This window comes from Hydra vulgaris, chromosome 09 (genome assembly GCF_038396675.1).
Source record: "Hydra vulgaris chromosome 09, alternate assembly HydraT2T_AEP".
NCBI lineage: Eukaryota > Metazoa > Cnidaria > Hydrozoa > Anthoathecata > Hydridae > Hydra > Hydra vulgaris.
The window spans coordinates 51,075,681-51,100,478 of record NC_088928.1 but is presented as its reverse complement, the minus strand read 5'-3'; the positions used below and the strand labels follow the sequence as shown (position 1 = coordinate 51,100,478).

The 24,798-nt window shown below is 27.0% G+C and overlaps 1 protein-coding gene across 1 annotated transcript in view; it reads right to left on the bottom strand.

Moving 5' to 3' along the window:
- LOC100205658 (protein dispatched homolog 1) overlaps positions 1–24,348 on the bottom strand; it is a 32,044-nt gene extending 7,696 nt beyond the window's left edge. Inside the window, exons 1-8 of the mRNA XM_065806004.1 lie at positions 23,709–24,348; positions 20,207–21,397; positions 7,887–8,215; positions 7,511–7,738; positions 5,740–5,865; positions 5,266–5,551; positions 1,322–1,449; positions 194–277 (exon numbers count right to left, since the gene is read on the bottom strand). Coding sequence (XP_065662076.1) covers positions 194–277; positions 1,322–1,449; positions 5,266–5,551; positions 5,740–5,865; positions 7,511–7,738; positions 7,887–8,215; positions 20,207–21,397; positions 23,709–23,928 — 2,592 coding nt within the window. The 5' untranslated portion in view covers positions 23,929–24,348. The remainder of the gene's footprint in view (positions 1–193; positions 278–1,321; positions 1,450–5,265; positions 5,552–5,739; positions 5,866–7,510; positions 7,739–7,886; positions 8,216–20,206; positions 21,398–23,708) is intronic.
- Positions 24,349–24,798: the final 450 nt, after the last annotated feature.

Genomic DNA, 24,798 nt, shown 5'->3' with positions numbered 1-24,798 from the left:
TGCATAAAGCCATAGCAGCAATAGGAGGACACACAAAATATTAGGGTGTAAGTTTTTATTATATCGAAAAAAAAAAGAAACTTAAAAATTCCTGGATTTTTATTGTTTTTGATTTTGATGCAATTAATTTGCACAATACTGCATAAATATATTAAAACTATTTTTTTTTACTAAAAAAAACAAAAATTCTTACTTGTTGAACTTTTAACCAATGCCAATTATTCCATTCCGGTGTACATTGAAATGCATTTTTACATGTAACTGGCATATCTTTAGTCTGCAATTTAAAATATTCATAAAATAACTATAGCATACCTATAAAAATGATTTTCATAAATCTTTTTAAAATAAAAATATTTGTGCAAAAAAATTATAATAAAATAACAAACAAAATGAAAATATATTTAGTATATTAGGCATTTACGAGTTACTTCAAGCTAATTTTTTTTTCATTCATTTTTGCAAGATGAGCCTCAATAGTTATGTCCTATGCATCTTGCAATAATAATGTATAAATAAAATATATGGGAGCAATCAGCCTCATTACTCATACAACCAGAATTGTTATAATATAGAAAATCATTATTTTTATTCAAATGTCAATATATAGCATTTGAATAAGAATAAAAATTTTGAAGAATTATAATAATACTGATTAATTTTGATTTTAATTAGAAATTAAAAAAAATTATTTATAAAAGAAACAAGTTAAAAAACATTTTAAATAATATTGCGGTTTTTAGATCCTTTTTATTAATGATTTTTTAATTTTAGTAAATCTTTTTAACTTAATACTTTTTTATCAAATAAACTTATTTTTAATCAGTACAATAATTACATCGCAAGTTCTTGGGCCATTTTGATTTTTTTTTTAAATATTAGTTAATAAAAAAATGTAGTTACAATATACATTTGCTCTAGCGCTCCAAAAATGATCATACTTTATATATTATAATAATTACTTTTGGGGCCTATGATCCATTGACTTGTGTCTTGGGCCCTAAATCTTTTAGTTTTGTGGCAGTGTTTAACAACAAAACTTATATAAAAAACTCTGATTTATTGAAAATGGCAACAACAACAACAACAAAAAAAAACTATAATAGATAAAAATAATAAGATGAATATGAAAGAATCAAATGATGCAAAGTACCGGCAATTTGGAAAACTCAAGCAAGTGCAGAAATATCAAACTTTAAACAAATTTTAAAAATGACTATTATTATTTTATTGAAATATATTGAAAAAAAAATCAAATAAATTAAAACAATTATTTTATTTTTTTATATTCAAAAAATTGATTATCAGAATAACTGAATACCTCTGTTTCAATATAGTTTTCCCAATTTTCATAAAGTTCGTTTCCTTGTTTATAGCGCAATGTTGATCCGGATATAGTTGTGTTTACTACAACTGCAATGTAGCGCAACCTATTTCCATATCTCCCACCTATTGCCAATAAGACTTAGGTTATTATATTTTTTATACTTTTATCATTGAGTTTAATAAAACAGTCAAGTATTTTAAAGTATTTAAAAGTGGTCTTTGGAGTCAAGGTTTTTTTGCTCAATGTCAATCATGCTAGTTTATTACCAAAATATTCAATATTTGGACTATTGATTGTAGTTATGTTTACTGAAAACAACACTAGAACAGTTTTTATACAAACAAAAATAACTCACAGGAAATTACCAACTGATGTTAAATCTGCACTATAAAGAAATACACATTTACAGCTTTTCTCGATTTTTTTAAATTTTTTTTTCGTTTCTTTTCTGATAAATAAAGTTAAAATACTGGGCCATATTTTAGGAAAATCTCAGCAAATCTGAATTTCTATAATTGTGTTATCAGTGATTTCTGTGAAATATTTTAAATATCCTTAAACTTAGAAAAAATTAATTTTTGCATAGTTATCGAATCCACATATTAAAATGTTGTAATATTGTCATAAAGAATTAACTCCTGATTAATAAAAACAGTCACATTAAATTGAAAACCTCAAATAATTTGAAAGGAGTGTGTCAGTTAACATAAATCGTAACATTTGAAAATAATCTTACTACAATAATCTTTTAAAATCTTCTCCTTTGACTCTGAAATGCATGAAATATTTTACCAAAATTTCTAACATGACATATTTTACCAACATTATCCTAACATAGCAATAAATGACAATAATTAACTTTTCTTTTTTTTTCTGTTCCTTTTAAAAAAAGCGAAGAAGATTTTGACAATAATTGCTGCTGAAATAACAAATGCATGATTCACACAGAAAGAGAGTGATTCAGAAGATCCTGTACTTCCTGAGTCATCTGATACTGATGAAGATAAATTATTTCTCTACAAGAAACAATTGAGGCACGAGATGAGAAAATGAACCAAACTATAACTTTTAGAACTGTAGATATAATTCAAAATCAACTAATTAATTTTTTGAGTTTAAATATCATTAAATTAGAAAAAAGGTAACAAAGGTAAAAAGTCTTATCAACATCTTAGAGTGTTTTGCAATAAGATTTTAACTGTTTACTTTAAATGAATGTTGCTTTGTGTTTTGAATGAATGAATGAATGTTGCTTCGTGTTTTAAATGAATGAATGAATGTCGCTTTGTGTTTGATTATCTTAACAATTATTATAATCATAATTATCATTAAAGTATAATGAAAATGAAAAATCTGTTTAGATTTAAAAGCATTATATAAGTGTTGAATCACACAAAATATCACAAGATATATAGCCAAGTTACTAAATGTGGTGTGGAACCCTATTTTAATGCATGGAACCTGGAACTTAAAGAAGTGTGATCTTTAATACTTTTTGTGATTTCTTTGGGGATCAGAATCCCTCATGTTCTGATAGCATGGATGATATTTCATCATGTAACATAAAATCCAGTAAAGTTAAACTATCTTCCTTGAAAGAAATACCAGCTACTACTAATTACGATAAACTAACAGCTGTGAACGCACCAATGATGCTGATCTAATGACACCATAATCTAGTAATAAAGACCTTATACAGTAGCAATAACATTATTCACCACTTTAAATCAAACCATACCTATTGCAAATGTAGCAGTAAAATATTCTAAAAACTTTTATAAGCAAAAATGACCAAGTTATATGGGATGCCATTTTGCTCCACCCTTTTGAGTTCGAGCTGCAAATATATTACAAACCATAGAAGTTCCATTTGGAAAAAAAATTCAAACTCAATCAAAAATAAAATAGAAGCTTTTAAAAGTTTCATTGATAATAAAATGTTGCAACAAATAATCAGGGTTGTTAACATAATATATATCAAAAAGTCTTTATCAGAACTACTTTTCAAATCAGGTAAATGTAACTAATAAGAAAAGCAATATACTTTACATTTTTGTTTTTCATAGTTTGACTTTAAACATTAGCACAGATAAACTAGAAAAGATTATTAATTACAATAAAGTACATATATATATATATATATATATATATATATATATATATATATATATATATATATATATATATATATATATATATATATATATATATATTAAACATCTTTACTTCCATCAAGGCTGCAAGCAAACACTATTAGAGTTGAAATTAACTGGAAGAGAAAAGATAAAGTTTATAAAGCAAGATTACGATTGACAAACAACTTAAAAGACTGCAAATTATATCTATTAGGAAAACTAGATAAAGGGAGCGAAATCCAAATAAATGAACACATATATGTATGTATATTTATGTATGTTTTTGTATGTATATGCAGGCCTCGGCAGGAAGTGAGAGCTTTAGCTCTCACTCTTGCCCACACTTCCCTAAAATGATTTACAGGAGCAATTTACAGCTCTTGCAAAAGTATAATTTTTTCTCTCAAAAGTATAATTATCATTGTAACTAAAAGGAAAAACACAAAGCCATTTTTATAAAAAAAAAAATTAATTACATAATAAACTGCAATGGTTTTTAAATGACACGGTTGTTGCACAAAAAAACAAAATTAAAAAAAAATGCCAATTTAAATGCAAACATTTTTGACTAGATTGGACTATTTGATAAATATAAAATTATTACACTCTAAATTATTGCACAGTAATTTTTATTTTATGTAATGAATTATATATTTTATATATTAATTACTTCAATATATTAATTACTTTTATTGTAGAATTTTTAATTGTTGTAATAATTCATAAAATGCAATTGCATTACAATAAGAAAATATAAAACATTTTTTACAAGCAGTAAAAACTTTTATAGCTCTTTGTCAAATTTTTTATCAAATAAGTAATGTTGTTAATAAATAAATGGATAGCTTGTGTGAAAACCCAAAGACAACGCTTGTCTAAAGAATTTTTTACAGCGCAATAAATGATGCTTGTTATGTATATATTCATGTAACATTAACGTAACAAACATATGCTTGTAACAAGTATAAAACCAAATTTTGTATTTAATAAGCAATTTTTCAATGAATAAATAGATGCAAAAACCAAATTTACTCCTTTTAAATTTAATATGCACCTATTTACTCCTGCCAAGGCCTGCAAATGTATGTAAGATGTATATGCATGTATATATATATATTATTAATTATTAATAAAATACACAATATATTATAATATATATATATATATATATATATATATATATATATATATATATATATATATATATATATATATATATATATATGTATATATATGAACTTCATTATTCAATAAAGATTAAAAAAAAACTTTAAAATTAAATAAAAATTTGTAATGTAAAAAGACACTTTTTCACAAAAAATTATTTTGTTATAAAAGTAATTTTAATGTGAAAAATAAAAGTTGTTTTACTTATTAATGTCAGCTTAAGTACACAGCAAATTGTTAATTGTACACTTGTTAATTGTACACTCTGCTGCATGTTCTCCCTATTTAAATCAGTCGATGTATGCGCAAAAAATAAAAATGTAATCAAACAAAACAAAATAAGCAATAAAAAAATCTAATCAAACTGCTCTAAAAATAGAACTGCGTTTTTTAATAACAAAATAATAAAATAATAACAAAAACAACAATAACAATAATAATAATGATAATAATAACAATAATAATTAACAAAAACAGTAATAAAAAAGTTTATAGAAATAAGAAATATAACTGCTATTTATGTGTCATTTATGTGTCTCTAAATAATAGCAACACTTGATTTACAAGATGGTACCACATTAGTTAACAATACATAAATTCAAATTATAAAAAATGAAACTATCAAATAAAAAAAACCTTGAACTAAAGATAGTGTAGAATTTTTGCTTGGTGATGTAGTGTCCAACGAACCTCCCATATATGAAGCATACTTATAGTAATCAAAGTTTGTTTTAGGATACCCTCCATTAGAGAGCCAGTATCCTAATGCTACTTCAAAATAATGATGGTAGTCATCTGATAAGATTGAAGTATTATATATGTTTGGTAAAGTTTCCATTAATGATATTACATCATGTTTGCTCAAAGGAATGCTGTAGTTAATTCTTTTAAAGTTAGTCTTTATACTTACTATTTGTTCAGACTAAAAAAAAATTGATTTTTTAAATTTTTTAAGTTCTAGTTTTTTCAAATTTTTTTTAACATATTACAATCAGTATAATAACATATTACAACCAGTATAAAAGATATTACTTTAATATAGCCTTCACAACACTTATTTTTAACTATAATTTTATAAATTTATCAAATTATATAATACAAAAACCATGCCTGAAAATATTTATTCATTTCATCAATGAAGCATGACACTTCCAACTCACCAGTTGCAACATCTCTACGGATTGCTAACTTTTCTGCCTCATGAGAAGACAAATTTTTCAGCCTCCGACAGAAATTCTAGACAAAAACAATTTTTATTTGAAAAACAAACAAAAAAACTCAAATAAAGAAAAATGTTTGATCTCATCTAAATGTGAAATAAACCACACAAAAAAGTAACAGTTATCTTAAAATATTTCTTAAAAACAAAAAAAACAAAAAAAAACAAAAAAAAAACAAAAAAGTTTTTGACTTTAAAAATTATTTATTATTGGAACTTGCTGCGGGGTTTTGCAAAGACTTTATCTTTTCTAACAATTTTGTCCCATGACAGAGATTTTTTTAATTTAGGTGTGCTTTAAAATAAAACTCTAAGCAATCTTATTACCAAAAAATTCCTAGTTAAAAAACATCAAATTTCCCTTAGATTATCTTAACTTAGACTTTGGGAGTATTTAATAGATCAAAATATAGTTGTTTTTTTTAAAATAATAATTAATTTGTTAAAGATTTTATTCTAAAGGTAATAAAAAGAGTTTTTTTTTTATGTGAGAGATTTAAGTTAAACAAGACTTCAAGATATACTATATATGCTAAGACTAATTATTTATATATTAGGAGTTACTATATAGTAAAATGTAATGTTAGAGAGCAAGAAAATGGTTGACAGAAGACAGAGACAGATGTGACAGAAGACTTAAAAAAATGTATTTTGTATGAGTCAGGAAAATATGAAGACTGGAATTACTTAAAAAAACTTGATAAATAAAAGTTTTTTATACATAAAGGAACAGTTTAGATGAAAGAATGACGCTTTGAATAACAAGTCATGAAATATTAGGTTTTATTGGTGAAACAATAACTAATTGAGGAGAAGAGAAAGTGATGCAACCCAACTCAGAATAGACATCATATTTGAAAATACTACCTGATCTAAGCAATAAAAACATGAAAACATTTTGTCAAGACTGAACCATATAGTTGTCAAGGCGATCATATGATGGTATTTTAATAAATATCATCATAACTATATGATTAGTTAGATGGTTAAATGATCATTAAAATTGATGAAAAAGAACACATGATTAAAGATAAAACTTGTGGTACGCTAGAGGTTACTGAAAATGAAGAAGGGTGTCATCCATCATGGAAAACTTTAATATTGTAACTAGAAAGAACCGATTCAATAATTTTAAAAATCTTTCCAGGTGTAACATATAAAAAGACTTTTGTCTCACCACTCACATCTAATACACACTAAATTTTTTCTGCTTTTATGGTTAACAAGACAACTTTATGTTATTACAGTTGTTGGGCTCAAGATAATTGAGCCTAACAACTGTAATAACATAAAGTTGTCTTGTTAATCAATTGTAATAACATAAAGTTGTCTAACTCTAATTATTGCACATTGATTGAGCAATAATTAGAGTGACCAGAGTGATCTTTAGACCTTTTAAAAATCAAAGCAACAAATATCATTTTCCAACAGGCAAGAAAACAAGATTTAGTGAAGTATTTATTTTATATATATATATATATATATATATATATATATATATATATATATATATATATATATATATATATATATATATATATATATATACATAATCAACTTCTTTTTTTTTTAATGAAAAATCACATCATGATTTATAAATCAAGCAACTTATTTTTAACTATTAGCTATGCATATAAATGCTTACAATTGAAAGCATTTTACCAAAATGGCAGCTTGGCATCCATTTTTATTCATATCAAAATCTTCATCAAAAACAGTCTTTCCTTTACATTTAAAATCAGTAAAATGACAATCTTTTCTATCTTGATTTTTCAACCCCCATACTATATAAATGCGAATGACATCCATGCCTCCTCCCATTTCTGTGAAAGATTTTAACTTAATTTGTCGCATATCATACCAATTTGTTCCTTTAGGCCACACTTGAACCTAAAAAATAAAAAAAGACTTGAATTTTATAAGAACTTTATTCTTTATAACTTTATATATTTTTATTAAAACAATGTCAAAACTTTTTATATTTATCAAATCAATATCAAAAAAATAAATATAAACTTTGTTTTTTACTATAATTTACCATTTCTTCATCAGGTCCAATTTTCAGGGCGAAGACCAAAAAAATCACAGACATAACAAAAAATACAAGTAATACAACCCAACGAAGTTTATTATGTAATACAAAATTGACACTATACGAAGTTTCAAACCACTTCACTACATTTTTAAACATTTTTGTCATATCATCTTGTGGAGCATCTTTGGTGCTACTATCAATTGCACCATTGATAACTGATTGAGTATTAGATTTGGAACAAAGATGCAAATCTTTCCAATAATAATGGTAGGTGACAACAACACTTGGAAAAAAGATGCATACTGAACAAAAATTCACCATTACCAGTATACCTAACAAAATAAGTTATACCTACTAGTATATCTAATAATAATATATAGATTTTAAGTATTTTGCAATAACATTTTGGCATACTTTAACATTTGTGAGTAAAACATTAAATTTATTTGCACATTGACTGATTGATTTAGCCATAGTCTAAAAAACTGACACTGCCAGACTTTTATAATTTTAATTATAAATAAATTAAAGAAATTGTGCTAAAAAATTATGTTATATAATGAAAAATATTGACTGTTGTTTGGTAAATAACAAAGATAGTTAGAATCATAAAAATCTTTCAAAATAAAAAAAAGTTAACATTTGCGTGACAGTCCAAAAATCAAAAAAACAGAAAATCTGTGATTGTCGAGAAAAACATTATTTTGAGTCCATAACAATTTAAGCAAAATAACCCGGTGGGAAATCAGATGGCAACTAATTATAACAATAAAGACAGTAACAAATTAGGAAAAAAGTATTGCTAGCTAAATAAGCTAGCAACTAGCTAGTGACAACTTGTAACAATATAGACAGTAATTTGGCCACAAGGATTACTTACTACATAAGCTAAATTTTTTGTGTTTCTATATAAAATTTATTTAACTTCTTATTCTCAATAATAACAACTCAATTGGTATCAAGCCATTGAATCTCAATTATAAAATATTAAAATACTTAAACATTTTGATTGTTGTACCATAAATATATATATATATATATATATATATATATATATATATATATATATATATATATATATATATATATATATATATATATATATATATATATATATATATATATATATATGTATATATATATATATATATATCTGATACATCTCCTCCAAAAATTACTACATATTTTAAAAAAACTACAGAAGACTCACTGGCAGTAATCTTATCTAGAATGACAGCACTTGATGGGCTTCCATTCAGAATTTTCATAACATCTGATGATCTTCCAAAATCATTAAAAGCATTAAATTTAAATGATAAACTTCCGAAATCTGCCACGACTATACCAAAAATGGTCACTAGTTATAGCAAAACTATCTGACAGTTAGTAATTAAAGAAATATCAGAATACAAATTAAATGGAAAAGGTATTACTTTTGGTTTGTGAACTTTCTTAAGGGACCAGTAATACATAAACGTGAATCTTCACTGGGAGTCAAAGTTTTGGAACTTTGTCTTACTTTTAAGTGAAAAATTGAATCAGTATGGTTTGTCATTAGAAAAGAATATTGTTTGTTTAACAAATGATGGTGCAGCAGTTGTGTTTGGCCCATGCAATTCAACTTGCAGTTGTAGATGTTCTATATAAAAAAGAAACAACCAAAGAAAGAACCTTTTGCTCAAATGAATCAATAGACTTCGACTCATATTCAGATGCCAAAGAGCACTAAAACTATGGTGCCTTTGAAGATATTTCAAATACATACGAGGAAGGATTAGTGATGGATTACGATATACAAGAAAAAAGTACAGAAATAACACATAGTCAAATTGGTCCTCTTATACAAAAAGTAGGGAAAATTATGCAAATATTCAAACGTTCACCATTAAAAAATGAGGTACTACAGAATAATGTAAAGCTTGAATTTCATAAAGAATACTTCTTAATTGCAGATTCCAAAACTAGATGGAATAGCCTATTAGCAATGCTCGAACATTTTAACCAATTAAAGTCATGCATTCAAAAATCAGATATAGATTTAAAACTTAATATAAACTTTACAGAAACTGATTTTGAAAAAGTTTCAGCTACTATCTCAGCACTTTAGCCAGCAAAATTATCTGTTGAGTCACTTTGTTGCATAGATGCTAACTTAATTTTTGTGGATGCAGCATTGACATTTATGTTTGACAGGCTATGTGAAATTAAGTCATAATTGAGCATAGAATTTATGAGTGCTTTTAGACAACGTATTATTGCAAGAAGAACGCAATTGTCCGATTTAATTTCTTATCTGCATAAAATTCTAGAAGATGGCATTAAAAACTTAAACTTATTAAGTTTTAACTTTCCACATGGATTAAAAGTAATCTCAATTCACTTTTGAGCATTGTAAATCAGAATGGACTTTGGAATCAAAGCGCTGCTGTTGAAGAACGAGCCCGGGATATTCTTCACTTTGAGGTTAGCAAAGTTAAGATTGATGAAGGTAGAAAATTCTGAGAAATCAATGAAAAAAGAAATGTACAAGGCTATTTGTAAACAAGTAAACTATAAGATTGTCGGGAAACAACCACAACGTGCTGGTGATATAATCAAGTGTCTAAAAAAAGAAATGAGTCTCTTCAAAGATGTGCGAGGAAAATATCTTTAACAGGTTTATGATCTTCTTTTAACGATTCGGCCAACTAGCGTTAAATCCGAAAGAGCATTTTCTATTGCCGGTATTATTTTAAACAAATTGCAGTGCAGAATGGAAGACAAAAATCTGGATGCTCTTTGTTTTTTAAGAGGTTACTTTCATGGAATAAAAGATAAAGGTTCTACCAAATAGATCAACAAATTTGCATTCTTTTTAAGTTTTTGTGATTCTTAAACTTATTTACTTATTTAAATATTTAATACTGGTCTTAATACCAATATTCCTGTGTTATATTTTTATAATACTAAAATACCGGTATCGATTTTTTGACCGTTATTGGATACACTAGTTATAAGGTTTTTTTGATGCGCAAGGAAAAAAACTGGATTAATAAAAAAATTTTTGGCATGAAGGGACAGATACAGTAAAATGATGCAACTTGTTGAATAAGATATATTAAACTGTTATTAGTTTCTTTATATAGTGTATATAAAGAAACTAATATCAGAGGGAAGACTTATCGTAGGATAGTTAGAGAGGTAAAAGTTTTTTCTAGAGTTTTGAAAAAATTGGAACCACTTATTTAGCATTTTTTTAAAAATAAATATTATGAAATAATATATAATTAATAAGATTAAATATTAGACTAACTTTAGTTAATGACATTGTTGAAGACTAACCAAAAGTCTCTAGAACCTAACATCTGATATAAGATACAAGATTTAGTAAACTGAGAATAACAGAGCTTAACATCAGACAAGACCTTTATACATTGGCTCATTGGAATAATAAAAAGGACATTATTAGGATATTCTTAAGAAAGATGTTCTTGTAAAAAAGATGAAATAAATGATTAATAAAGCAACTGCTCAAGATGGTGAAAAATATGGACTAGAATGAGGTTTGACTTAAAGAGTAAAATTGGAGAGTAGGAATAAAAGCTTCCAAACTTTTAGTCCAGAAGGAATAAAAGCTTCTGAGATGCGCTTTATGCATACATATTATGGACATAAACATATATGTTTGCTATTTATTTAGATGCTGGCATACAATATCCTTTCTTATTTATATAAACTTTATTATTCATATGGTGTAGTATATGCCGAAAGAATGATGATCATAATAATGTTTATATATGCATATATATACAAAAATAACATGAATTTTAATTTAAAAAAATCACAAACCGGTCACAAACCTGGCCCCGGCTATATTTCATCAAACCCAGCCCCGGCCAAATATCAAACCTGGTCATTCACTAGTGCGTATACAAATACATATATATATATATATATATATATATATATATATATATATATATATATATATATATATATTATATTATTATTATTATTCTTATGGGTGCCTACCCTGATATACACATTATATATATATATATATATATATATATATATATATATATATATATATATATATATATATATATATATATATATATATTAGGGTGTCCCGTTTTCAGGGTCACATTTTTATTTTTCTGCTGCGTATATGTGAGAAAATGAGATCTGTAAAGTTTTATAGCTCTAACTTTATTTTTGTGACTCCACAAGCAACACTAAGTTTCGAACATCATGATTTTTGGGTCAAAAAAGCCTATTTTTACAGTGCTTGTGTAGTCACAGTTTGAAAGATACAAGCTAATCTTATGTTGAACCATGTACTATTAACCTGAATTAGTTAGAAAAAAATTGGTAGCAGTTTGAATAAAACTGTTAGTTAGGTTTGAAGTGAGTTCAAAGAGATGCAGTTGAAACAATTTACCCATTTTTATGCAATTTGACGCGGTTAACAAAATCAGACAAAATACTGATCTAATCATTATGAAATGGGTCTAAATCGATTTCCGAACCCTTTTCACACCTAATTAGACCAACGAAAATCCAAAACCAGTTAAAAAGTAGTAATTATATGTTTAATTTTATTTATATATTATACTAGACACATTTTAACCACTAACTCTACAATATATCAACATTTTCTTTTCTTTCCACCACTCTCTTGAGGTCTTCCAGCCTTTCTTTTCTGGTTCACTGCTAGGAGAAGATCTTACCTCAGCTCTTAATCATGGCTTCCATCAACAAAGTCCTGTATAAGCTTAACATTCCTCTCTGCAGCATCATTAGTTACAGGAATGTTGGAGATAAAATCTTTGAACTTTGTGTTGCCAGACAATCTGTTCCACATACTAGGTGGAATTTTAATCCATTCAAGCTGCTGGCTATCCATTTTAAGATGTTAAATATCAAAATGGATTCTGAATCAAGAAACTCAGACAACCTGGGCCTCTCTCCTTCTTTGTCAATGAAACCTGATACATTAACCTTCTTATACATAAATGACAGAGGATCCTTTTCCTTTGAATCATTTATCATCGGGATTCTTTCAGCAATTTCAGTCATTTCCTTATCTGACACTCCAGGATCCAGTAAACTAAATGGGATCAAAGTTGGATGAAGACACCATGTATGGTTTGCAATGCTATTGAGACATTTGACTGCAGCATTAGGTCTGCTCTTTATGTATGACTTCATCTCCCAGATTGCTTCTATATCATGTCTTGGAGAAATTACAGTCTGAGATGAGGTTAAGAACCACTTTGCATAATACAATGCTACAAACTCAGAGATGGCCTCAACTTCTCTTTTTGCAGAAGCTGTGGAAACAATAACTGTTATTTGACTCAGAATTTACAGCTTCATGTAATATATAGCCTGTGCCATAAACTTTGCATGATGAATTGTTCCAGGTTGTCGAAATGTGAGTTGATCAATCTCTGGGGATAAATAGAATTGAACAATTTCTGCTACCTCCCAATAATCACCTCTGGGTATTTTGACTTCATCCAGCAACTTGCTAACCGCTCTCTTTTGAGTTTCTTTTCATCAGTATACTCTTTGACTAGATTTTTATCATAATGAAGAATCATGTTTGATCCATCTTTTGCTCTTAAAGCTTCCCTGACTTCCTTCACTGTTTCCTGTATGATCTTTCTACCAATTCTGTATATAATGGATTTTGACATACCTTTACTGGAAAGTCCATTTGTAATCAGCCACCTGCTTTAGAATAATGGATTGAACTCTGATGCTTACATGTTTAACCTTCAAAATAAGGCCAGTATCTCAGTATCTACTATGCCAGCAGATGTAGATGGTTGTGGATCTATCTCATTTTTACTCAAGTCTATAGAATTAGAGATGTCTGTTTCCTCTGAAGATATTTCTGTTTCACTTGAAGATGAAACCTGCAGCTCAGACTGATAACTCTGGTCATGATCTGCTCTAGACATTTTTACTCTTGCCTGTTGAGATATTTGAGCAGAATAAATGTATCTTTTATCTTTCTTCCCAATGTAAATTTTCCTGCAAATTCTTTAATCATTTATGAAAATGATATCTTCTGCCTTGTCTACCTGAGATCTTTTCTTATCTTTCTCTAATATTTGTATCACATCACTAGGCATAACATCAAAAAGAACAAGCAAAATATTTTCTTTGAAAATTATTCTCTTTTCTATTTCAGCTTTTCATAAATAGCAGTGACCTTTTTAACCAAACACTAATAATTTTCATCACAAATGAGCTTGAAATCATGAGAGAATCCACAGCATAGAAGGGTGTTATCTTTGATCTTTGGATTTTCAGACTTTAAAAAATAATGATGCTCCAAAATGTCTTTATTAGAAGGGAGTTGATTGTTATTCAACTTGTCACTTATACTCTTAAGATATATTTCTTTTTTTTCCCCTGGTTTTAGCCATTCTGTTCAATTAAGTCTACTCTCTGCACTGGAGTCAAATAACAACTATAATAGACAGAAGTTTAAAAAAGTGTCCTATCACTTACAGAATTATAAAGCGCTCTTTCACTTAAAAAGATAAATTTCTCAAAGTTCCAATAATAGTGTTTTATCACTACTTTGAAGCACTTTTAGTAATCCTTCAGTTAAGCGCTGTAAAATAAAATTATTATTTTGCTTTTAAAACGCTTCAGATGTTTTTAAGACAATGCAAGAAAGCAAAATACTAATTTTATTTTACGTCGCTTAACTGAAGGATTACCGTTGCAACTAACCCCTAGGCCCCACCCCTTGCCGAGGAAATGCATAGTTCTAAATAACCCCCCCTCCCCTCCTCAAACCCCCAGGTTAGAATTTGCTCACTACATCTAGATTGTAGTATTCCCCACCCCTCCCCCTTCCCTAATTTATATAACACACAATATTATAGGCATTTTTACATGTTTCAAATCATGTCACTTCAGGAATGAATATTTTGGAAAAATATACATAACTTTAACATTTTTCAAACAATTTAGGATTTTTGTTGGTCTAATTAGGTGTGAAAAGGGTTCCGAAATCGATTTAGACCTATTTCATAATGATTAGATCAGTATTTTGTTTAATTTTGTCAACAGCATCAAACCGCATAAAATGGGTAAATTGTGTCAACTGCGTCTCTTTGAACTCACTTCAAACTTAACTAACGGTTTTATTTAAACTGCTCCTAATTTTTTTTTAACTAACTTGGGTTAACAGTACATGATTCAACATAAGATCAGCCTGTATCTTTCAAACTGTGACTACACAAGCACTGTAAAAATAAGCTTTTTTCACCCAAAAATCATGGTGTTTGAAACTTAAGTTGGCTTATGTAGTCACAAAAATAAAGTTAGAGCTCTAAAACTTTACAGATCTCATTTTCTCACAAATACACGCAGCAAAAAGAAAAAAAAAAAGGTGATCCTGAAAACGAGACACCCTAATATATATATATATATATATATATGTATATATATATATGTATGTATATATATATATATATATATATATATATATATATATATATATATATATATATATATATATATATATATATATATATATATATATATATATATATATATATATATATATAGGGTAGGCACCCATAATAATAATAATAATAATAATAATAATAATAATAATAATAATACATACATATATATATATATATATATATATATATATATATATATATATATATATATATATATATATATATTAGGGTGGGGCATAAAACACCAAAGTCATTAAAAAAAATACCATAATAATTTTTCGGGTTCCTTTTGATATGTGTATTAAAAAAATGAATAATTTTTTTTTTATGGGTACCCCCATTAGAAAATTTATAATTTTTGTAAATAATAAGGGGGGCAGGGTCATTTACAAATATTTTAAAGATATCTTAAGGGTTATTTTTGTAGCCTAATATATCTATTTTTAGATTATGTTTTGTTTTATTGCAAAAGATGATGGAAATGGTCAGCCCTACCCATTAAATTAAATGATGTTTATATTTGGGAGGTAAGGGGGGAAGGGTTAAGTTAAAAAAATTGGTAGTTTTTAAAATTTAATCTTAGTGTAAATAAAAATAATGCAAACAAGCAATAGTTTTGGAAAAATGTCTCATTGTGAAGTTTTTCTTGTTGGAAAAAGAATTGGAACAATACCTAATACACAATTGCCAACTAAAAAAACTGTATTGCAATATTACCAGACAGAGATCTTATGCTAAGAGCTGATTTTCCAAACATTTCCTCAGTTAGTATAGCTTCATGTCCTCTTGGTGATTTCTTTACTGCACAATGTGCTGAAATAGGCGGTTGTCTCCAAAAATGTTTACCATGCGTTGTTTATGAGGTGAAGAAAATATGGCAAAAAGCAGGAATTCCTTTTATTAATACTGACAAGCATATCAGGTTTTTATAAATTTAAAATAATTTTCATTTTTAGTTTAATCCAATTTCAAATTTATGTTATATAAGTAGCAATTATAAAGTCATACAATTTTATATATTTATAATAAATTACATTTATTTTAATGCATTCTTCTACATTTGTTTTAGAAACAAGATTGTTGACTTAGAAAAGAAGAGAAAAGATTTAAACAAACACAGAAACCGTTAAACTACAAATTTAGTTTTAAAAAGAGAACAGTTTTCAAGAATGCTAGAGGAGGTATTTGATGTAAGTCAAAAGAATTGTGAAGGTATTATTATGAAAGATAAAACTAAAGAAGAGAAGATGCAGATTTTCTTAACAACCAGAAAGGAGCGCGTGTTCAGAAAATGTTGGGTAAAGATAAAATTTCACAAAAATTTGTAAAAAACAAAACAAAAAGAGAAATGAAAATAAGAAATCAAAGAACAAAAGAGTCCGTAAGAAAACAGAAAGAGTTGGTTACTGAGAAATATGAAAACAAAACAAAAATTTTTAATACTTTAGATGATAACCAAGATGAAGAGTATCTACAGCCTTCTAGAAAAATTAGAAAATCTAATGTTGTTCCTCTTATCATTCCAAAAAATATAGGAAAAGATTTAGCTCCAACAGCATCACGATATGGAATAAGTTCCACTGCACTGAGTGCAACTCTTGCTTCTCTTATAAATAATAGTTCTGGAACGACAGATGATTTTTCTATTTCTAAACGAAGTATTTTGAGGCAGAAAAAATTAAGTATAAGAAAAACTGCCTGTAATATTAAAGACAACTTTATTTCATTGGCTAAGGGTAAAAGTCTTACTGTGCATTTTGACCCAAAAATTATGTTAGAAATGAAAGAACTTGGTAAAGAAAAAGTTGAAAGAGTAGCTGTACTAATCAGTTCACCAGATCTCTCAGAATCCCAACTTTTGGGTATTTTAATTGTGAAAGATGGCACTGCTAAGTCTTTTGGGAAAGCAATTAAAAAAACTTTACAAGACTGGGAGCTATTTGACTATGTTGATTGTCTTTCCTTTGACACCACAGTTACAAATACTGGTTGGCTAAAAGGAGTCTGTACTCTTATTGAGCAGTGGAGAGGAAAAGCTTTAATTTGGATGGCTTGTCGAAAAAAAAATTATATCTTTTTTGATATAATTTTTTGATATAAAAAGATATAATTTTTTTTTCTCAGTAAAAAAAATTATATCTTATTTGGAAAAGTAGGTTGGTTTAATTGTCCTATTTAGATTAATGTGTTTAATTATAAGTTTTAATAATAAAGTTATTTTAAATTTAGGCTTCTGAATCATTAACATTCCTTCAAAATTGCCTAGATAATGATATATTTCCAAGAAATTACTACCAGTATTTTATACAATTAGCAGTTCTTTGGTTAGGTGGCAAAGTAACAAAATTTCAATTTAGATTTCCAATGGCTTCGCATCATGTCAGGTTTATGGCACAGGGAGTTTATTATTTAACATATGATCTTCTTCAGCCACAATTCATTAACTTATGTCCTAACATAATATCATTGCAAGAGGGAAAGCTGATTTATGAAATTGCTTCATTTACAGTACTATTTTATGTGAAGCACCTTCTTTAGATCTAAAAGCTATTAATGAAATGATACAATATTCTGAATTCAGTTTCAAACCAGAAGAAGCCGTACTGAAATCACTTAAAAAGCACAATTGGTATTTAAATGAAAGATTTGTGGTTATGTGTCTTGCTGATAAATGTTTATCTGTAGATCAGCTACAAAAATTAGCTCTTAAATTAGCTCAAATAGCGAAGCCCGCCAGTTATAAGATGGGGAAACTGAATTCCGAAATTTTTACTGACAATAAAAAAAAAATTACTAAAAATATTGAAGATTTTATTGGTTCTGAAAGCTGGTTTTTATTTGATTTATTAAAAATGACATTACATGAGACAAAATGGCTCAAAATCAGTTCATCAAACTGAGAAAAATTTTCGGGTTACATTAGATTTAAAAATTATGTCACTGGTCTTCTTGTTGTAAATGATAGTGCAGAACGTGCTATTAAACTTGGTCAAGACTTCATTAAAAACTTTCCAAAACAAAGAAGATAGCCAAGCTAATTTATTAGTTGTTGCAGATCATCGGGTAAAATTTCAGACAACAGAAAAAAAATTTTGGTTGAAAACTCTAAAATAATCTTTCTTTAAAAAATAAATGCAAATGTAAAAATATTTTTATTTAAAATATGTAGGAAAAAATATATATATGCCCCCCCCTACCTCTCAAATATAAACATCATGTATTTTAATGGGTAGGGCTGACCGTTTCCATCATCTTTTGCAATAAAACAAAACATAATCTAAAAATAGATATATCAGGCTACAAAAATAACCCTTAAGATATCTTTATAATATTTGTAAGAGACCCTGCCCCCCTTGTTATTTACAAAAATTATAAATTTTCTAATTTTCGGACTGCTGGGACCAACCATAGAATTACTCATAAAAAAAAAAATTACATTTTCTTAATACACATATCAAAAGGAACCAGAAAAATTATTATGGTATATTTTTTAATGACTTTGGTGTTTTATGCCCCACCCTAATATATATATATATATATATATAGAACCCTTAGATGTTGTCCGAAAGTTTTTTCGATATTTTGTTGACAAAAAGTAAAAATTAAAATGCAAGACCGGAATTTTTTTTTTTTAATAATGATAGACTGCCTGCCCCAACCAAACCCTCAGTCGATGTAGCAGCACTCCCTTGCGGGTCAGGCTATTTGTCAGTCGATGTAGCAGCACTCCCTTGCGAGTCAGGCTATTTGTCAGTCGATGTAGCAGCACTCCCTTGCGAGTCAGGCTATTTGTCAGTCGATGTAGCAGCACTCCCTTGCGAGTCAGGCTATAAGATAGTCGATGTAGCAACACTCCGCGCATGATTTACAGTAAAAAAAATAAAAATAAAAACATTTTATTAAAAAAAAATAAAAATAAAAACATTTTATTAAAAAAAATAAAAATAAAAACATTGTTTATATTGTTAAAAACATTCAAAATGTTATAAAAACATTCAGAATGTTTTTAAAAACATTCTGGTCAATTAAATTTGCGTTTTTGTGGTTTTTTTAAAAAACGATTAATTTGTAATTAAATTAATGGTTTTTACTTTCGTCCAACACGGAAATGTTGGACGAAAGTCAAAAGTAATTAAAAGTGACGTATGTGTTGGCGTAAGAATCACTTTTTTCCTTCCGCTCTTCCTAAAGCCAACAAACTATATAACTATATATATATATATATATATATATATATATATGTATAAATATATATGAAAATATGTATATATATATATATATATACATATATATATATATATATATATACATATATATATATATATATATATATATATATATATATATATATATATATATATATATATATACATATATATATATATATATATATATATATATATATATATATATATATATATATATATATATATATATATATATATATATATAATGTGCATATGAGGGTAGACATCCATAATAATACATAAAAGCCTTATAAACTTTCTTTTTGATTTCAAATTTGTTTATTTTTACCATATTTTTGTATGTATTACTTTAATTTTTGTAATACTTCCATTAATGAAATAGACAATACAAGGATGTAAGAGTAGTGTTGCCAGATGTTCTGCTTTTACAAAGGAGAAAACAGTTAAAATCTTTATTTTTATAGCTTCAGCACTGTATTCTCCGACATAAAAGCCGGACATCTGGCAATCTATATAAAGGTTAAATTAGGTAAAATATATTTTTTAGATCAGGTAGGTTTTAAGGTGCCAATCCTGATATATATGTTGTAAAAAGTTCAATAAATGTTATATAATTTACATAATAAAAAATTTATACCTGAAAATACACCAAAGGAAGATACTCCCAGTAGTGGAGATGTTGCACTAGCAAAAAATGCAACAGCTGTAGTCAATGATGTCACAAACATTGCACCAGAAGCAATTCTGAATGTTTCTGTCAAATGTTTTTGTAAACAACTGAACTTTTCATTTTCCATAAGTTTCCAAGTGTTATAGAATACAAAAATATCATCAGCTCCAATACCCAATATAATAAACACTGATAGAACATGAAATATGCCTATGTATCTAAAATCCAAAATAATTCTGTAAATCAAGTTTGCACCAAAAAAATTAGTTATTATGCTAAAAATAGCCCATCCCGTAATCCATAGAGATCCTGTCTGAAACCAAATAAAACAAAATATAAAAACTAAACTTCCTCCTGCTAAAAGAAGATCCCAGATAACTTGCTTCTCTACAGCATTGAAAAATAATTCTAAGTTCATATAAAACACATTAAGTTCACCAACTCCAGACTTATATTTATCAGCAAGTAACTTACCAAAACCTTCTACAATATATTTTTTTAATGAAAGAAGCTGTTCATTTTTTCTATCTTCTGCATGCCTATAACCATGCAAAGGAAGACCAGCAAACAAAAGTGAACGCAAATGAGTTGAAAAAACTCTATTATTATCCAAAACTGAGTGTTTATCAAAGCTAAATGCAAGAAGTGGTCTCAATTCACTTATATTTTTGGCTAAATTAAGAACAAAAGTAATATTTTTAAAATCAGGATCATAAAACACTGGATCAATTGAACGATATGTTCCATCAAACAAATGTATCAGGGACATTGGAGGAGAGCAAACCATGGAGTTGTTCAAGTTCATTAAATGGCAAACTCTTTGGTACATTGGATTTGAAAACAACTCTTTCTCAAGCTCTGTTATAGATTTTAAATTTTTTGCTGTAACGACATTTTTTTTAAAATCCTTACACCTGTAAACAAGTTCTAATGGTGCTGCTTTTATATTTCTTTCTCCCTGAGAAATTGCAGTCACTGGCTGCAAGTTTATGCGATTATCTTCTACAACAAAGTTGAATGCATCAGCACGAAGTTTTGTTGGATCCTTTTCAAGGTTCAAAGGTACTTGCGTAAAATCGTAAGGAAATATATCATAATTAAAAATGTATAAACCAGCGGTAATAAACACCAACGAAAGTTGAATACATAATCCAACAGCTAAAAAAAAAAAAAACTTAATGTGAAACTATAACATAAAATTATTATACAATATAATATAATAACAAAACATATTAAAAAAATTAAAACACAATTATAAATTATAGGCTTAAATAATTTTATTCTGTAAACAGAAAATATAGAAATAAGTTCATAAAGCATGGACTACAAACTATGTAAACTAGGAACTAGGAAGTACAAACATTGTAATGTTCTTAGTAAATATGTTTGAATAAACTAAACAGTAATAAGCTTTTATTTCACGTTTTGTGTGTATGTGTTTTTTTTAGCTTTTCTCTTATCCCCATCAAGTTATAAACTTTTCATAATTAAATTCATTACAACATACTTGAAATCAAGTAAACAATTTCAAGTGTCAAAAGATTTGCAGAAATAATGAAATAATTACTATTAATAAAAAAGTTACAATAATTTAAATAACTCAACTAAGGTAGCTTTAATTTTTGGAAAAACTTCTACAGAAATGAATTTTGGTCTTCTTATCTTGAGTAGAGATACCATTTACGATGGACTGTCTATTCATGATAGGAGAATTATATATAAGAATTAATCAAAATCTTTAGAACTAGTTTTAAAATTTTGCAGATCAAAGAAAATCAAAGCAATTATTTAAGTTTGGAATTACCATTATCATTAGTTAAGGAGCAAGAAAGAATTATTATAAAGCTGCAAAATTTTTTTGAAAAACACAATAACTGATAAGCAAACAAAAAAGCATTGATGAACACAAAAAAAGAAACTATATTAATAAAAAATTTTGAAGCATGAAGGAACAATCAATGGTAAAAAAAGTGTTTAAACAACAGCAACAAAATTTAAGGAGCGATGCTTTTAAATGCTACAGCATATATACATATATACAGGCTATTATTTCTGGCATTTAATGCACCAAGGCACACATAATATATTAGGGCACAGTCATCAAGCTTATAAAAAAGTGATGTTAAAATTTATTTAGATGCATTCTGAAAAAGTACAAAAAATAAAGATATGAAAAACTTTGGAGAATTTATAACTTTTATTGAGAAGTATCTAAAAAGAAAGAGAACATCGTTAAATGGGTAGAATATTGTTCTTATCAGTTAATTAGCCTCTTTTAAAAAAGCAAAAAGAAATTGCAGGTGGGTTTTTCCAGATTTTATTTATGTTATAATTTACATTAGCTTAAAATAAATTATAATTTGATTTTTTATAAATTTAGGTTTGAGAAGAAAAAAAGTGATATTAATTATAACTGATACATGTACTGCAATTGGAAAGATCCAATGATTTTAAAACCATTTAAGATTTTTAATGATTCTGAAAAATTTTCTTGATTTTTTAATATTTTGAAAACTTTTCCAAAAAAGTATTATTAGAGTTCTTAGATGAAAAGCTTTCATTGTCCCTGTTTCAAAAACTTTTCAATCAAATCCAATAAATAAATTTTGTTGTTGTTGCTGGAGGTTTTTGTGTCTTTAAACTTTGAACTAAAATCTATTAACCCGATCCTATATGAATCACTCCTTTTTTATTTTATACAAAGGTATAAAGTAGTAAAAACAAAGATGTACTTTGAATATAAGTTGGCCTAGAATATTAAACATCCTAAATCATTTTATGCTAAGATGTTTACTTGCAAATTTTTAAGTCATTTGTAGTTTTGAATAGAAGAAATTATATTTTTAAGAAAGTGGCACACCATAAAGGTCAGTATTGGTTTCTATTTTATGATTTTATTAACATCTTTATAAATTATTTTATTTTTAGTTATTAATAGAACTTAATACCTATAAGAAATTGAAAAAGGAATTTCAAGACTTCTAAAACCTGACAATTATAGAAGTCTAAAACAGTCGGCCTGACTGTTTTAGAGTTGAAAACTTGGTCTTACCTGACTTTCAGGTAAGACCAAGTTTCAATCAATTAGAGATTATCTAAGATTAACTAATTCCAAGACTAAATCTAAGATTTCCAAATTTAAAACCAAAAAAATCTCAACTGTTAATCAACTTAGATAAAAAAATTGTGTGGTGTGTCTTAGGGAGGAAGTGAAAAAACCATTAAACTAATTGAATCTTAATTTTGTTTTATTTTCATCTTTATTATTATTAGGTGGCTTCAAGTTAGACAAACTTATCCTTTTCATTAATAATAAGAGGCTTTTTACTATTAACTTTATTTTGGCATTAAGTTTATATTAGACCGATAGTCGTCGTTAAACAAACATTAACTTTTTAAAATAAAATAAAAACGCTTAAATTAAATGAATAAACGCCGCTTTGACAAGATTACTAAAACGCAAACTTACTGAAAGCTAACTTAGGTCGATTCACATAAAAGGCGCAAATAACTGCACCTAAACGAGTAATTGTTGAGGATATTATGTTGCATAAATCTTTCTTTTTCAAATTGGATTCTGGCCTCTGAGAGTCAAAACTTTCGATGTGTTCACTATTCTCTTTAAAATTTCCATTTTTTATTTTATCTTGCAAACGTTCAGTTTCTTTAAATTCTTCAGTTTTTATCATTCTATAGGCTTCTGCTCGCTTAAATGCGTAATTCAAAAAATTAGTTTGCTTTTCGAAATTTATGCTATTTCTATTTTAAAAAATTTCAAAGAAACCACGATTTTCATGCTCAAAATCATCAAATTGTCGATTCAACGATTGACGTTTGCTGAATACATCCTCTTGGGAATACACTCGCTCATTTGTTTCATAACCTTTACCTAAATTATTCTTTAAGGCAGGTGGTGCAATATAAAAAGTTGAATTCATTCTTTAATGCCTTAAATAAAATATGTAAAATGTATGCGAAAGGTAAAATAGATGAATAGCACTTTTATCAAAATAAATGAATAATTGAAAGAATAAAAAGAAAAAAACAAAATTTGCTTAGCGGAAAAACAATTTAAAAGTGCTACAGCTTTTAAAACAATAATCTTGTTTAACAAAGTATATGAATTTTTAAGTGATCGAGTAACGAAAGTTTGTTCTCCGCCTTTGTTATAGATTATCATTAATGTGTTACTATAAAAGAAGTAAACTGCTTTGCACGGTTAACTCTAAACGATTTGACAAATAAATTTCACCGTTAACTGAGAGTATTTCATAAACAAATAAATTTGATACCACAGGATTTACAGTAAAATTTATCTATTTGCTTCAGTTTAATTCATTAGAGCTTTTTTAAAATTTCAAAACTAAATTATCAGAAGAAAATTTAAAAAAAAGTATAAGTTACTTTGTTTTTCAGTTTTGTAATTTTTGTTTATAATTGTTTTCTGTTTATTTTGTATTATGTTGTAGTGCAATGTGAATATTCAAATATACAAGTCAATAGAACCAAATCTTTTATCTAAAAATAAACATTGATCATATATAAGTGATAAATTATAT